Source organism: Taeniopygia guttata, chromosome 3, assembly GCF_048771995.1.
Source record: "Taeniopygia guttata chromosome 3, bTaeGut7.mat, whole genome shotgun sequence".
Lineage (NCBI taxonomy): Eukaryota > Metazoa > Chordata > Aves > Passeriformes > Estrildidae > Taeniopygia > Taeniopygia guttata.
Genome location: NC_133027.1, coordinates 15,853,522 through 15,866,568, shown reverse-complemented (window position 1 = coordinate 15,866,568; position 13,047 = coordinate 15,853,522). Strand labels below are relative to the sequence as shown.

Genomic DNA, 13,047 nt, shown 5'->3' with positions numbered 1-13,047 from the left:
GCCCATGGTTTCAGGTGCTGCACACTTCCTGATAAAAGAGTTGTCTTATCATAACCTGGAGCTTGAACGGAATCGTCAGGAAGAGCTGGGGATAAAACCCCAGGATATTTGGCCTTTCATTGTCATTTCAGATGACTCCTGTGTTATGTGGAATGCAGTAGAAGTTGATTGTTCAGGAGACAGGAAAAGGTAAATAGTGTAATATATGCTTTTTCATTTAATCTCTTTTAACCTTTCTCTGCATGTAATTTTGAAATTATGTTTGCTACTCTACAACTTTTACCCTGTACAAGCAGAGAATTATATTTGCCCAAGGACAGTACTTTCCTGGGTATCTGTCTTTGCATAGCCCATAGAGAAGTGCCTGTTTTTCATTCCTGTCCCCTGAGGATTTGTGTGCCCTGCAGCCGTTGCTGTTGAAGCTAGAGTTACTTGGACTGCAGATTTCAGACTCTGTAAACACTCCCTGATACTCTGGACAACATGTCCATTTTTCACCAGATTTTTCTAGGGAAGCTAAATGACAGTTCGTGCAAGTTGTCTAACTGATTTTCTTTGGCTCTTTTGGCAGTCCCAGTCTGTATGTCTCCTTTATGAGTTCCCCAAATCCCTGAACTAGCATTTTTGTTTTCATTGCTTTAGCATATTGTTTGTGCTAGATATTTTTATCTATTCCATGTACAGACTATGCAGAATTTACAGCAAACTTTCAGAGAGAATGACACTCAGTGAAAAATGAGATTTATATACTCTAGGGGTGGGCTAGAAGAATCTTAATACTTTGTGCTTAAGTTATGGCACAAGTCAGCAACTCTCCAAGATTCATTGGAATATTATCTAGGTAACTTAAAAAGTTTACATATCTGAGTGAATATTTTGAGAGATCTAGACTAAGTTTCAGATCTGTCATACCAGTCCCCACCACATAAGCACTAGTTAATTTTAACTATAGTGAGAGACAAAAAAATACAGTAAATTAAGACAACACTGAAGTTATCTACCTGAAAGTCATAACAACTTCTAGCTGTTAAGAATTGCTCTTCAGCTGAGAGAGATTCTGAATGTTCTCTATATATTTTTAAATTAATACATTTTCATAATTATTGTAGTGACTATACATGGACTGAAAGAAATGTTTCCCTGAAGCAAATTCTGCAACACATTGAAGCAACTCCCAATGTCACTCATTATGCCCTAATTGGAATGAGGAAATGGTCCAGTAAAACAAACAGTGCTGAGATCAAGGACCCATTCTCCTGCTGCCATGTGCATGACTTCCTTATGCTGAATGTGGATCTGACACAGAATGTACAGTACAATCAGAACAGGTAAGTGAATCGGTAGCACTTTTCAGCAAAGGTGATGATCCAAATAAAGGAAGTTTTACCAAAGCTCTTGTTTTTTTTAGGGAGGTTGTGAATGGCATACAGGTAGACTTTGTTTTCTTACTGGTGATTCAAATCCTCCCCAGGCTGCCAGAAGTTGGAAAAAAGACATTAATTTCTATAGTTCCAAATAAAACAGTGATAACTAAATGACAGGATAGACATAGACAGCAGTGTACTCTGAAGTACTGGTCTAGTACAAGTGGCCTTTGGTAAAGAATGTACTTCCCTTCTGGTCTGCCTAACTGCTCTCCCTTCCACAGGAAACAGGGATGTATGGATGGTGCATAACCAAATCTCGTTCTGATTTATATATCTGGGCTTTTTACGCTGAGTAGCACAATACTGCAGCATACCACATGTGTACTATCAATATTGCAGCATACCAAATTTCCCTATCATCAGGGAAATCAGAAGAAAAGAATAAATGAGTCTTGTTCACATTGGTGGTTGTTTCTCACATTCAGCTGTCTCAGAAATCCCACTTTTTCAGTTATTGTCCCACTTAGGATATATCAGATTATAATTTTGTCATGCACAGCATTACCACAGTTAACAGAACTGGTTCATAGTCTCACAGAATATCACTGATCTGTGTGAAATAAACTGTGAGTTTCCCCCCATTTCTGAAGGACATGCATTTATTACAACAGAATGAAGTGTATCTATATCAGTAGAGGTGGGATTCACTTGTCTAGACAACACTGGCCTTTCAGTGCCTTAGAATATGGAATCATCCATATGGGGCTGGCAGGTGTGACATGAAATGGGTGGTTTTCTGTAAGCTGGATGGGATGACCCAAGTAATAAAAACGGCTCTACACAGAGTAGAAAACTTGGGTAACTGAACATCAATCACTGTGCTTTTCAGAAGAACTTTGCTAACTCAGGAAGATATCTTTTGAGGCCCAAGCTTACTTATAACTGCAGGGAAGCATTCTCCGTTCATTATTCTGTGAATAAACAGATGATCTATATTTCTATTGTCAATTTTCTATTGAACAAATTTGCCCCTGTGCGTCTCCTAGGGGAGAACTGTGCTCCCAGGCTGCCTGAGCGTGTTACCTTATGTATGATGGGCTAATGGAGACAGTGACAATAAAGCAAAATTATATGAGTACAAGCAACAATGTTAAAATGTCAGGAATGCCACATCACACCACCCATTTCCTGCCTCTGTCTTTGAACCCCATGAGGTTCATCGTTCCTGTGTGGGTACTGCTGAGTGTGGAGTATTGTATGGCATTCCAAGCCTGGGCAAGGAAAAAGGTACATTTTAAAACCCAGAGACAGTGACAGTCAGGGATATCTAATAACCATGTGGATATTGCTAAGATCAAAGACAAAACTTTAAAAACCTATAATTGAATGTCATGTTTCTCACTGATGTTGACTGTTGCACTGATTGCTCAGTTTGCTTAAATTCCTGCCCTGGTTCTGCACATCATCCTGTTTCCTTTGTAATAAATATATTCAAAATGGAGAATTGAGTCTGAATTTTCCAGACATGACAGTATTTGAATTTAGTCAGCTTTAGGAGTTTACCTTCTATTCTGTTCCCTCATATTTTTAAAATGGGTCAAATTTAGCTCAAATATCAGGGATATTTGGCTTCATTCTGCTTAATTTTCTCCTTTGCTTTCCAAGGAAATGGATGAGGCTTTACATTTGATTTATCAAATGTACAGAAGTGTCTCAGCAGTTCTCTTGTATAAAGACTCCCTGCCTTCAAATAGTTTTCATTTCTAAAATAAAATTACATTAGTTCTGTGGAGGAATATTGAAAAAATTGCTAGCTATTCATATTCTGAGGGGAAAATGAGTAGTCAGATACGTCTATGCATTTGATAAATCAAATGTAAGGCCTCCTCATCCATTTCCTCAGAAATCAAAAGAATAAATTTCCTTGACCATATTTGGGGTAGTAATGTATGTAGCAATTTCTTAAGGCTCCATTATTGTAATAAAAGGCAAAAAAAAAAAAATACTCCTGAGTATTTTCCTTAGCAATTTACTGCCTTTCCACTTCATGCTTTTGATCCTTTCACTCCCTAAGTGTTTTCCTCTCACATTCTGGTCCTCTCAAACTGATTCCAGCCTAGTTTATAACTAGAAAGCTGAAGCCCCTTTCTCTGACCGATAGGCACTGGTGGAGGGTCAGTGTGTTTGATACCTGTCCTTTTTGTGGTGCTGATCAAAGGTTCTGAGTGCTTGTATTTGTCAGTGTGTGATGAGGAACATTCCTCTGAACTGCTATGATTTTTTCTTTCCAGATTTACATGTGACGATGTTGACTTCAACTTGCGTGTCCACAGTGCTGGCCTTCTCATCTGTCGGTTCAACCACTTCAATGTCATGAAAAAGCAAATTGCAGTAGGAGGACAACGATCCTTCCACATAAAGTCTAAGGTGGGAACTGAGACCTCTGTTGCACTGTTGTTAAAATTCTGTTTTCCTTTTAACTAGGAGAACTGAGGTATTTTGGCGCATCATCTGTTGCCAGTAATGGGGCATGCCTGCCACATGGGGCTTCTTTAGTTATTTATTTCTGAACTCCACAATATACTTGTCATAAATGCAACTTTCCTTTATAGTTTTCCTTCAGAAATTCAAAAAACATCTAAAGTGTCTCTTTGCAATCCAAGTAACCATTCACTATGTGGATTTTATCTACAGCTGTAGAATTGCTCATCTTCATGTGACTTCATAGGTAGGAGTACTTTGAGTTCAAAGAAGAAACCTCAAAGACTATAAACACAAATATAATTTTATGAAACTGAAACTGTTTTGGTTGCAGATATGTTTTGCTAATAACTTTTCTTCTTATATAAAACTTAGATTTGTAAGGTAGAGATGTATTTCATACAAACCAGAATTCACATAAGTACAACTTGATTGATTAAGATTGATCTGTATGATAAATATTTTTTCCTCACAGGTATCTGACACTCCAGTTTCAATCTCCCCTGCTCAGTACATTTGTGCTCCTGACAGCAAGCACACCTTCTTGGCAGCACCTGCTCAGTTGCTCCTTGAAAAGTATCTCCAGTATCACAGCCATCGCTTCTTTCCTCTCTCACTGAAGAATTACAGCCATCCAGTGCTATCTGTGGACTGTTACCTTAACTTAGGACCACAGGTACTGAGCAAAACAATCTCCAAGTGGCTCTAGAAATGTGTAGACTCTGTTTTGGATGGGTTATTGATGTATTCCATAATAATAATTACACACCTTTGAAGAATCAGGTACATTCCTATAATATTAAAATCAAATTCTTAGTCTCATAGAGATATTGTCAGAGGCTTCAACTAAAGTACATGGAGAGAAATCCCAGAATTGTCCTAAATACTAATATAGTCTGTGAAGTGTTTTCTCAATCTGCTATAATTTGGCTCTTCCTACAGAAAATTTCTTCCACAAGAGTGTTTTACAAATACTAGATAACCCTTAGAAAGCACTTCAAATATACAGATGTTTTAGTTCACTTCAGATTGATAAGCTGAAGCAGAGAATCAAATACTAGACAACCAGTGGGAATGGGAGAATTGACATTAGGTCTCAGGAGCTGTTGGCTTTCTCTGATGAGTCTGGATCTAAAGCTAAGGTCATACTTCAACTCAAATATGTCAGTAGAAATTTGGTTCTAGGGTGGTGTGATTCAGGAGAGAGGGGCAGTTTTTATCTCTTCACTGAATACCAAATTAAATTCAGTTTTCTGGGTTTACTGAACTTCTCTTCCAAAGAGCTGTGTAATAACCTTCCCATGTATGCTGCTCCCACAACATTTTGGGTTCTTAGGCTTTTGTTTCCACCATGTTTGGAAAAACAAGCTTTGTGGGAGGGCATTGTATTGTTACTGTCTTCATCCATTGCATCCTTTCAACTCCAACCCATTCAGCATGTGAAATTATTTCAATTTCATTCTGGAATTGTGGCCTGAACTGTAATATGATGCAATAGGATTGAAGGAATATGGAATAGGCATACTGGTACAGAGTCTTAGTTGCTGAGGTTCAGCCTTCCTCCTCCACTCAATCATGCTGATCATGCCAGATGAGTATGAGTACAGTGGCACTTTTGAAACAAAGATATGTGTGGAAGATTCCCTTAATCTGAATTTATAAATCCTGAAAGAGTGCTGTAAATATTCCCATTCCTATTGGATTTCAGAAGTAGCCATAAAAACAAACTAGGCAAGAGGAAACCTCATAAATTCATGTATATGCATAACTCTACTAACTTAAGTAATCCTATTGTAATGTAAATGAAATTTGGAATTTCTAAGCGTCCTTTTCCTGTCTGACTGTAGAATTATTGTATTTACTCACATATAAATAAAATGTGCTGGGCAGGTCACAGCATTATGGTTGTGGGGAGCTATTGTTACTGCAGCTTTCAAACTCTATCACATCTAAGCCTCATGATAATAATAATAATAATGAGTAGTAACAGTACATAATTATGAATATTATGAATTGTGCTTATGTATATTGTTAACAAGTAGTGCTATGTTTTGGAAGGAACTATAAAGCTCATAATATTTGGAGTTGGAAAGAAAGTCTGAATTTGAATCAAGTGCAGATACTGGAAGCTTCATATAGAAGCTCTAAAGATGTTAATTTTTTTCCACCCTCTCTCAATCAGATTGCAGTTTGCTACGTGAGTTCTCGGCCTCATTCTCTGAATATCAGTTCCTCTGGTTTGACATTCAGTGGTCTCCTGCTGTACCTCTGTGACTCCTTTGTTGTAGCTAGCTTTTTGAAGAAGTTTCATTTTCTTAAAGGTGAGCTGCAATAATTTTATTACAAAGAATTAGGTGACATGGTCTCAGAGAATGTGGGGAAAATCTATTTTATCTGTGTTTTAAATGTATTCTATTTATTTCATATATATGCATATATATGTATATGCATGTATTCATATTTGTCTTTATATGTCCCACCCAACTCTGATGCTTGATCATGCTGGCACTGCACTGTACTAAACTGATATATACCAGTGCTACAAGTTCTGCAGATTTCTAAGTGGGATGGAATGTTAGATCCATATCATCATGCCTAAAGTATGTGCACAACTCCTTACTCTTTTTTAAAACTGAGTATTGAAGATTTATGCATGAAGTATTTGCCTACTGTGTTCTTGAAGCTTTTGTAAATTTCAATAGAAAATGGGTGATTGACAAGCCTCTATCAAAATCTATTTTCTATTTTTAGAAATAGAAACTGGCCCATTTAAGAGTTATTCCTGATACCCAGTTTTTCCATGTAAACCTTATGACAGTGTATAGAAGTGGAGACAACTAACTTCCACTAGTGTTGTAGACAGTCACATTGCAAACTCCTTTTGGATCCTCCTGCTGCTATCTTAGGCATTTGGTGCTCTGGGAATTTGTTTCTCTCAGCTATAACTGTCACTGGGATAAGAGCACCATGAAACTGGCCATGAAACGTGCCTCTTGAAACTGGCAGGGTTGTTATAAACGACTGTGTTCTTCATTGCAGCTAAAACAGAGGCTACCAGTCAGTCTCATTTTGTATAAGCCAGTCAATTTTTATATCATGTAGCACACAGTGTGTTTGCTTTGGGATTTCTCCATCTCCCCTGGCAGTCTGCTTGATTTTCTAACCCAGTCACCATGTGACTGTCTGTCTTGTTTCTTTTTATTATATTCACAGACATTTTTTTTTTGTCTTGGGCATTGCCACTTACCATTTCTCATTTAGATTACTGTATGCTGGTGAGGTAATTATTTTCTCTTAAAGAAGGACTTTTCTCAGAAGCCATGAAGCCATGCATGCAAGTTAAAGTGGTTATCAGCATGCCAGACAGGACACTTGGCATTGGTTACTGACGTATGATTTTTTTAGTTTGGCATTCTGGATTTGATTGTGTCTGTAGCCACATAGACCAGATTCTTTATTGCCAGCATATGTGTTTACCAATCCAAAACCACTAAAATTTATTCGTTTTAAAGACATGTTTGGACCATTTCTGGGCAGCAATGCACAAAGAGCTTAGTCAGCCATCACAATGATTGACGCGTGGGTTTTGCTGCCTGAGGGCTCAGTGAAACAAAGGTAATGATCAGGAGGGCTACAACAGGAAAGGATGTAAGGCTTTTATCTGGTTTGCTGTCAGGACCCATCATGATCTCCTTAAACCTGCCAGTTTTACTTTTCCTACCCTAAGGATCACGGAAAGCGCTTCTAGTCCTGTTTGCTAGATGATTATGCGGTACCTCAAGTTACACAAGAAGATCCTGAACATAGCTCTCCTCAAGTCCTAAGCGGCTCAATTTTCTCCCAAGCCCATTTGTAACTTCTGGAGTAGAATTCTCCGTGCAGGGTGGTAGGAAGTGAGTGATCTGAGAACAAAGGGGATACTCACGTGAGTTTCTTTTGACCTGTTTGCCCAGGTGCCACGCTGTGTGTGATTTGCCAGGATCGCAATTCTCTCCGCCAGACTGTTGTCCGGTTGGAGCTGGAAGACGAATGGCAGTTCCGCCTGCGGGACGAATTCCAGACTGCCAATGCCAAAGAGGACAGACCACTCTTCTTCCTGACTGGACGACATATTTAATTGAAAAGAGACACATTTCTTGAATGACACAAGACACTAATTGCCACCATCTCATGAAATTACTTTTGAGAGGCTCTGCTTTCTGAACAGAAACAGGACTGTTTTCTGTTGTTTATTAGAATGATATCTAATCAGACAGTTTAAGATCATATTTACAAACACTGCTGTGACTTTTCTAATTTAATGTTCTGATGGAAGTCATCCCTAATTCCTGATAGAAACACAGAGACTTACATGGTGGAAAGCATTTCATAGCAGAAGAGAGGTCAATGAGTGCACTTCTCCAGTGACAAAGACCACATGCAAGTTCATAAATAAAAGGGTTAGGAAACTTTTTGCACATTACAGAAATAGGAAATGAAAATTTAGGAGCAGGTTCTGGTTTACAAGTCTTATTTATCAGTGGGCAGAGGGCAACAGGAGTTAGTACAGTTCTGTAGTATACTGCTTCTGATTGATCCAGGTAGACTTTTTATATGAAGATTTGTAAAGTATAGTTCTTTACCAGTAGGAATTCAGTTGAAGCTTTAATTTTTAGAATAAGTGCCACACTGGATAGTTTTACCTTGCAGGACTGTTGGAGTAGAAGATTAATTATATGTCTGGTTTTATTAGCATAAGGAAGAGAGTTAACAAGGTAGATGATAAAATGAAATCTGAGCATTTAAACCTGGATAAAATGAAATCTAAGCATTTAAACATGAAACTGATATTAACTTGAATAACTGAAGAGATCAAATGGTGGGACTGACCTGCAAGTGATTTATTTCTAGAACAGTGATGTTTTGTGACTAAATTGTAGACTGGCTGTAGACTTCAAGCTGAGGCAAGTGCACTCAGGAAAGCCTATGAAATGGTTCTAAAACTCTCCCAATACACTTTCTGGGGATATTTTCTTGCCAAGGTGCTTCAAAGGAGTGAGAAAATGGAGATTACAATGCTGAGAAATTCAGGTGAAAATCTAAAACCATGTTTTTGAGCAGCACCAGGCATTGTGATATTTTGTGCGCTCTAAATGTTAAATCAGTGGTCACTGTCTTTGTCTCGGTGTTTGGGAATGCTGTCTAAGCTGCAAGCTTCCTGTTTGTCTTTATGGAATCAGTGTTAACGTCACTCAGACAAGGTGTAGGAAGGATAAGTATAGACATTGTGAGAGGATATCTAATATTTGGGCAGGCCTTTCTTGCTGGATACAACCAATGAGGGATCGTGCTTTATAAAGATGAAATGCCATTGGGTGGCTGAGTCTGCTACAGCACTGGCCTTGAAACGCTGGCATTGGTATGACTGTGCCAAAGAGCTAATTTAGGTTAATTTACAGAGAAAATGTAAGTTCTGTAAGTTGTGAATTCTGTAAGAGATGTGGATTGCTATCTACAAGGAAACTGCTGGCAATCAGTGTGCTTCTATATTTCATTGTTTGTGTTTCAGAGTGAGAATTCACTTTAAGTTTTGTGAAGGAAGGTGAGCATTGGCCTATGTAAATAGTATTACTGTTCAGTTTTCACCAGTTGATTAGTTAATTTAAACTTTTTTTTAAGGAAGTGTGACATTTATGTCTTTATAAATAAAGTTCATGCTGCATGGACATCTGTCTTGGTGATGTACTGGACCAATAAGTACACACACTTTTGTAGGGATAAAAAAAAAAAAATCCAGAGGAAAAGCACTGGCTGAAAGGAGTTAACACAATTAAGGAATGACCTGAACTGATCAAGAGAAAATATAGTACTTCCTAATGGCCTACAACATAAGACAACAAAGATATAGGGGTTTTTGCAAGAACTCAGACTGAAAGACAGTGAGTTGAAATTTCCTTTCCTGTAACCAAATAGTTAAACAACTTATACCAAGTTTCCATTTAATTTTTTCTGTGTTTTGGATCTGATATTTGCTTTGTCAGTGCTTAGACATCCATTTTCTCCAAGAAACTAAAAAAGCCCTAAAGTACAAAGTAATAAAAAAATTAATTAAAAAATAAGTCATGTCCTTTCTTATACTCTCCTTTGCCGCAAAGTTTCCAAAACTTTGACAAAATACAGCTGATAGTCACTTGAAGCCATCATACTCCTGAGTGTTGTTTCGTGTTAACCTTTTTCTCCATACAGTGTCCTGTATGGACGATAGGGGTCCCAGGGCCTGGCCTCAGCAGACCTGTGCCTGTTGTGTGACCAAGCGCAGTCATTCTCCATCATGGACTATATTTATGAGCAATTGTGTGTGATGAAAGTTGGCATGCACAGCCCATTGTCTTGGAAAGTACATCCTGTAAGACTGGATATGCCCTTACTCTGACCAAAATGCAGGTACTTCCTGTCATGCTGTGGGAGCATCTGTGCACCCACATGGTAGGAAAACACAGCATTTTGCTCACAGGAGGCCAAAAAATTATGGTGGATGATTCAGGGAGAGACAGCTTTCAGAGCTCCATCCAAAAGTTTCTTCATCTCTGACCTAGTTTACAAGCTAAGCACCCCTAAAATGTGAGCTTTCATGGAGAAGGCAGTTTAGGTTTTGTGTCCAGCTGGGACTTTGAGATTATAAAGTAATACAGATAAATAATAATGATAAATTAAAGCAAATCTGTTTGGGTGGGACTGGCATCCTGTGCTGCAACTCTTGGTGCTATAGTTCTTTACCATATGTGCATGTGTAGGGCTGGGAACCCAGGTCCCAGCTCCACTCTTCTCTTGTCTTTCTTTTGTGAGGAGTCACTGGCTTTCTGTTCTAGTGATCTTTGTGAGAAAACTTGGCCCATGCCCATTATGCACACAAATCTTTTAAGCATTTCCTTTCTGTTTTCAGATGTGGCAATAAAGCAGAACTCTGCATTCTGTGGAATCACTTGACAGTGTGATAGCAAACAATTTTTTTATAGCCTCTGCCTTCTTCTTTAGTACCTTCTATGCTTTCTGATTCGGTCATCCACTATTATCACCTGCAGATAATATTATTAGCATGTTCTGAATTGTCTGTCAGAGAGGAAAGCAGTTTACGATTCAGCTTCTGTCAGAGTCCAAATATAGAGAAGATTATTGGAAAGGTGACATTATTTTCCTTCTTACCATCCTCTCTTCTCTGTTAAAGAGCTCTTGACAAGCACTTAAGCACTAATATCTGGTATCTAATCGCTAGAGGACATTTCATCCCTCCCTAGCAAGTGCCTCCTGTTGTGGTGATAGGGAATGTACAGATCTTAACTCCCACTCTGCACGTAAAAGCAGCTGCTAAACATTGCTTGTGAGGGGGTTACTTTTCAAAGGTTGCATCTGTGACACTGTGGTGGAAGGTATCACTCACACAAAAATAAAGAGGTACAATAAACCCAAAGGTGGGTCAAGGGACAGCTCTACAGGGTAGAAATTGAAGAGCAAGTGCAATGGGGGCTATGCATGGATCCAGCAGCATGGAAGAAGCTGGGGGGCAAGTAGAGCTCCTGGCTGCACTAGGAAGTGTTTGCAGGGGCACAAGGACCCTAGCCAGGGATTATGTGTAGTGTGAAAGAATCTAGATTTTTATGGAAGTTGTGGGTGCTCATGACACCCACAAATTCATGTGGGTGTCATGAGCACCCAGCTCAACAGGACCCAGCTATCTGCCACAGGCTGCTGCTCTGGTCTGGCTTGAGGGTGGGTGAGGATTGTGAGCCATCCCTCCTTCCTGGGATCCATCCCCCAGCCACAACCATAGTGCCTGTGCCAGAAATGACTGTGCCAGAGCTCTTTCTCAGGGTGGTAAAGCACTGCAATTACTGTAAAGCCCAGCCTCTGCTTGCATCCCTCTGCCAAGCGTGGCTTGCCTAGAGAGCACAGCCCTGCACACTGCTGGGCACCCACAGCCCCGTGGCACAGCCTCTCACCACACCACACACACCACACCCCAGCTGCCAGCTGCCACAGTCCTCCCCTCCCACATCATCCCTTCAGCAGCCAGTCTTCATAATTCATCAGCTACCACTGAAATATTGTGGATATACTGGTGTGAAAAAAAAAATAATTACATAATCTTCCCTTTTTCCTACTTCCTTAAGGGCACAGCTCTTCAGTGAAAAGTAAAACTTGTCCCATACATCCTCTGCCTGGTGACTCTCTTCTGTCCCTTGTCCTTGCTCCAGACTACACCTGAATAAATACTCAGTGGTTCTGGTAGTTTGCAAATGCTTTTATAACATTTCCAGTCCTGTTTTGACAGCTCCCAAAAGAACAATTGATGACTGTGGAGGACACAACTCTGGCAGTTTTGAGGCAATAGTCCAAATGCTGACATTGTCCACTGCTGACATACTATTTGGCTAGGAAGTGGTGAGGTGTCAGATATAACAGTGAGACTCCTGTGCTGTGAGCAAAAGGCATTGGGAGTCAATTGCCATGATTTTAAGAAAGACCTCATAAAGCAGCTTCATACATAAATATGTTTTTGATTAAAATCCTCAAGGAAATGGAAATTTTTTATTTAGATTTACATAGGAATATAAACAGAAGGAAATTTCTCCGCACTTGCTACATGACCAATGTATTGATTATGCATTTTAACACTGAACATACTACAGAGTATTATTCTGTCAGTGTGAGCTGTTGTGCTGTAGAAAATGATGACTGGCATCATTAACAATAATTAACCAGTATTCTTTATCCTAAGAGACAACAGGACTGACAGGAAAGTGGGGTTTTACTTGTTGCTACCTATCAGAACAATTTACATCTAGGAGAACAGATATTGGCTCAGAGGTTATTGCAGTAATCACAGGCCTGATTCTGCATCATAAGATACACTTTCATAAATGGGCTTTTGCAAACACACAAAACCTTTTATGCTGATGTGATTTCTCTCTACTAGATTTTAAATTGTTCTTGTAAATACTGTTTATTTATCAGCCATAAATCTCAAAGTTCTCTCCCAGACAAGATGGCACCTGTTGTGGAGCAGGCTGGCAGCCCTGTGTACCCTTCTTAAGTCCCCCACTAAAATCATGTTTGGTTTGAATTTGTAGCATCTTGAACTTCACCTCTGTAGGAGATGCAAAACAGGAGAGTTATGACTCAGCATTTCTGTTAGATAGATTTTGCTTTCTTAATATAGCTT

General features: G+C 39.2%; 1 protein-coding gene across 4 annotated transcripts in view; it reads left to right on the top strand.

Moving 5' to 3' along the window:
- Positions 1 to 9,553, top strand: part of GREB1 (growth regulating estrogen receptor binding 1) — an 87,032-nt gene extending 77,479 nt beyond the window's left edge. For 3 of the 4 annotated variants that reach the window (XM_072926355.1, XM_072926357.1, XM_072926356.1), the window contains 6 exons: positions 15 to 189; positions 1,110 to 1,328; positions 3,659 to 3,794; positions 4,324 to 4,524; positions 6,031 to 6,169; positions 7,802 to 8,112. In XM_072926355.1, the coding sequence (XP_072782456.1) occupies positions 15 to 189; positions 1,110 to 1,328; positions 3,659 to 3,794; positions 4,324 to 4,524; positions 6,031 to 6,169; positions 7,802 to 7,965 (1,034 nt within the window). In that variant the 3' untranslated portion in view covers positions 7,966 to 8,112. Of the gene's footprint in view, positions 1 to 14; positions 190 to 1,109; positions 1,329 to 3,658; positions 3,795 to 4,323; positions 4,525 to 6,030; positions 6,170 to 7,801 lie in introns of all 4 variants that reach the window. The other variant, XM_012572819.5, reaches the window with a different exon arrangement.
- The last annotated feature ends 3,494 nt before the right edge of the window (positions 9,554 to 13,047 follow it).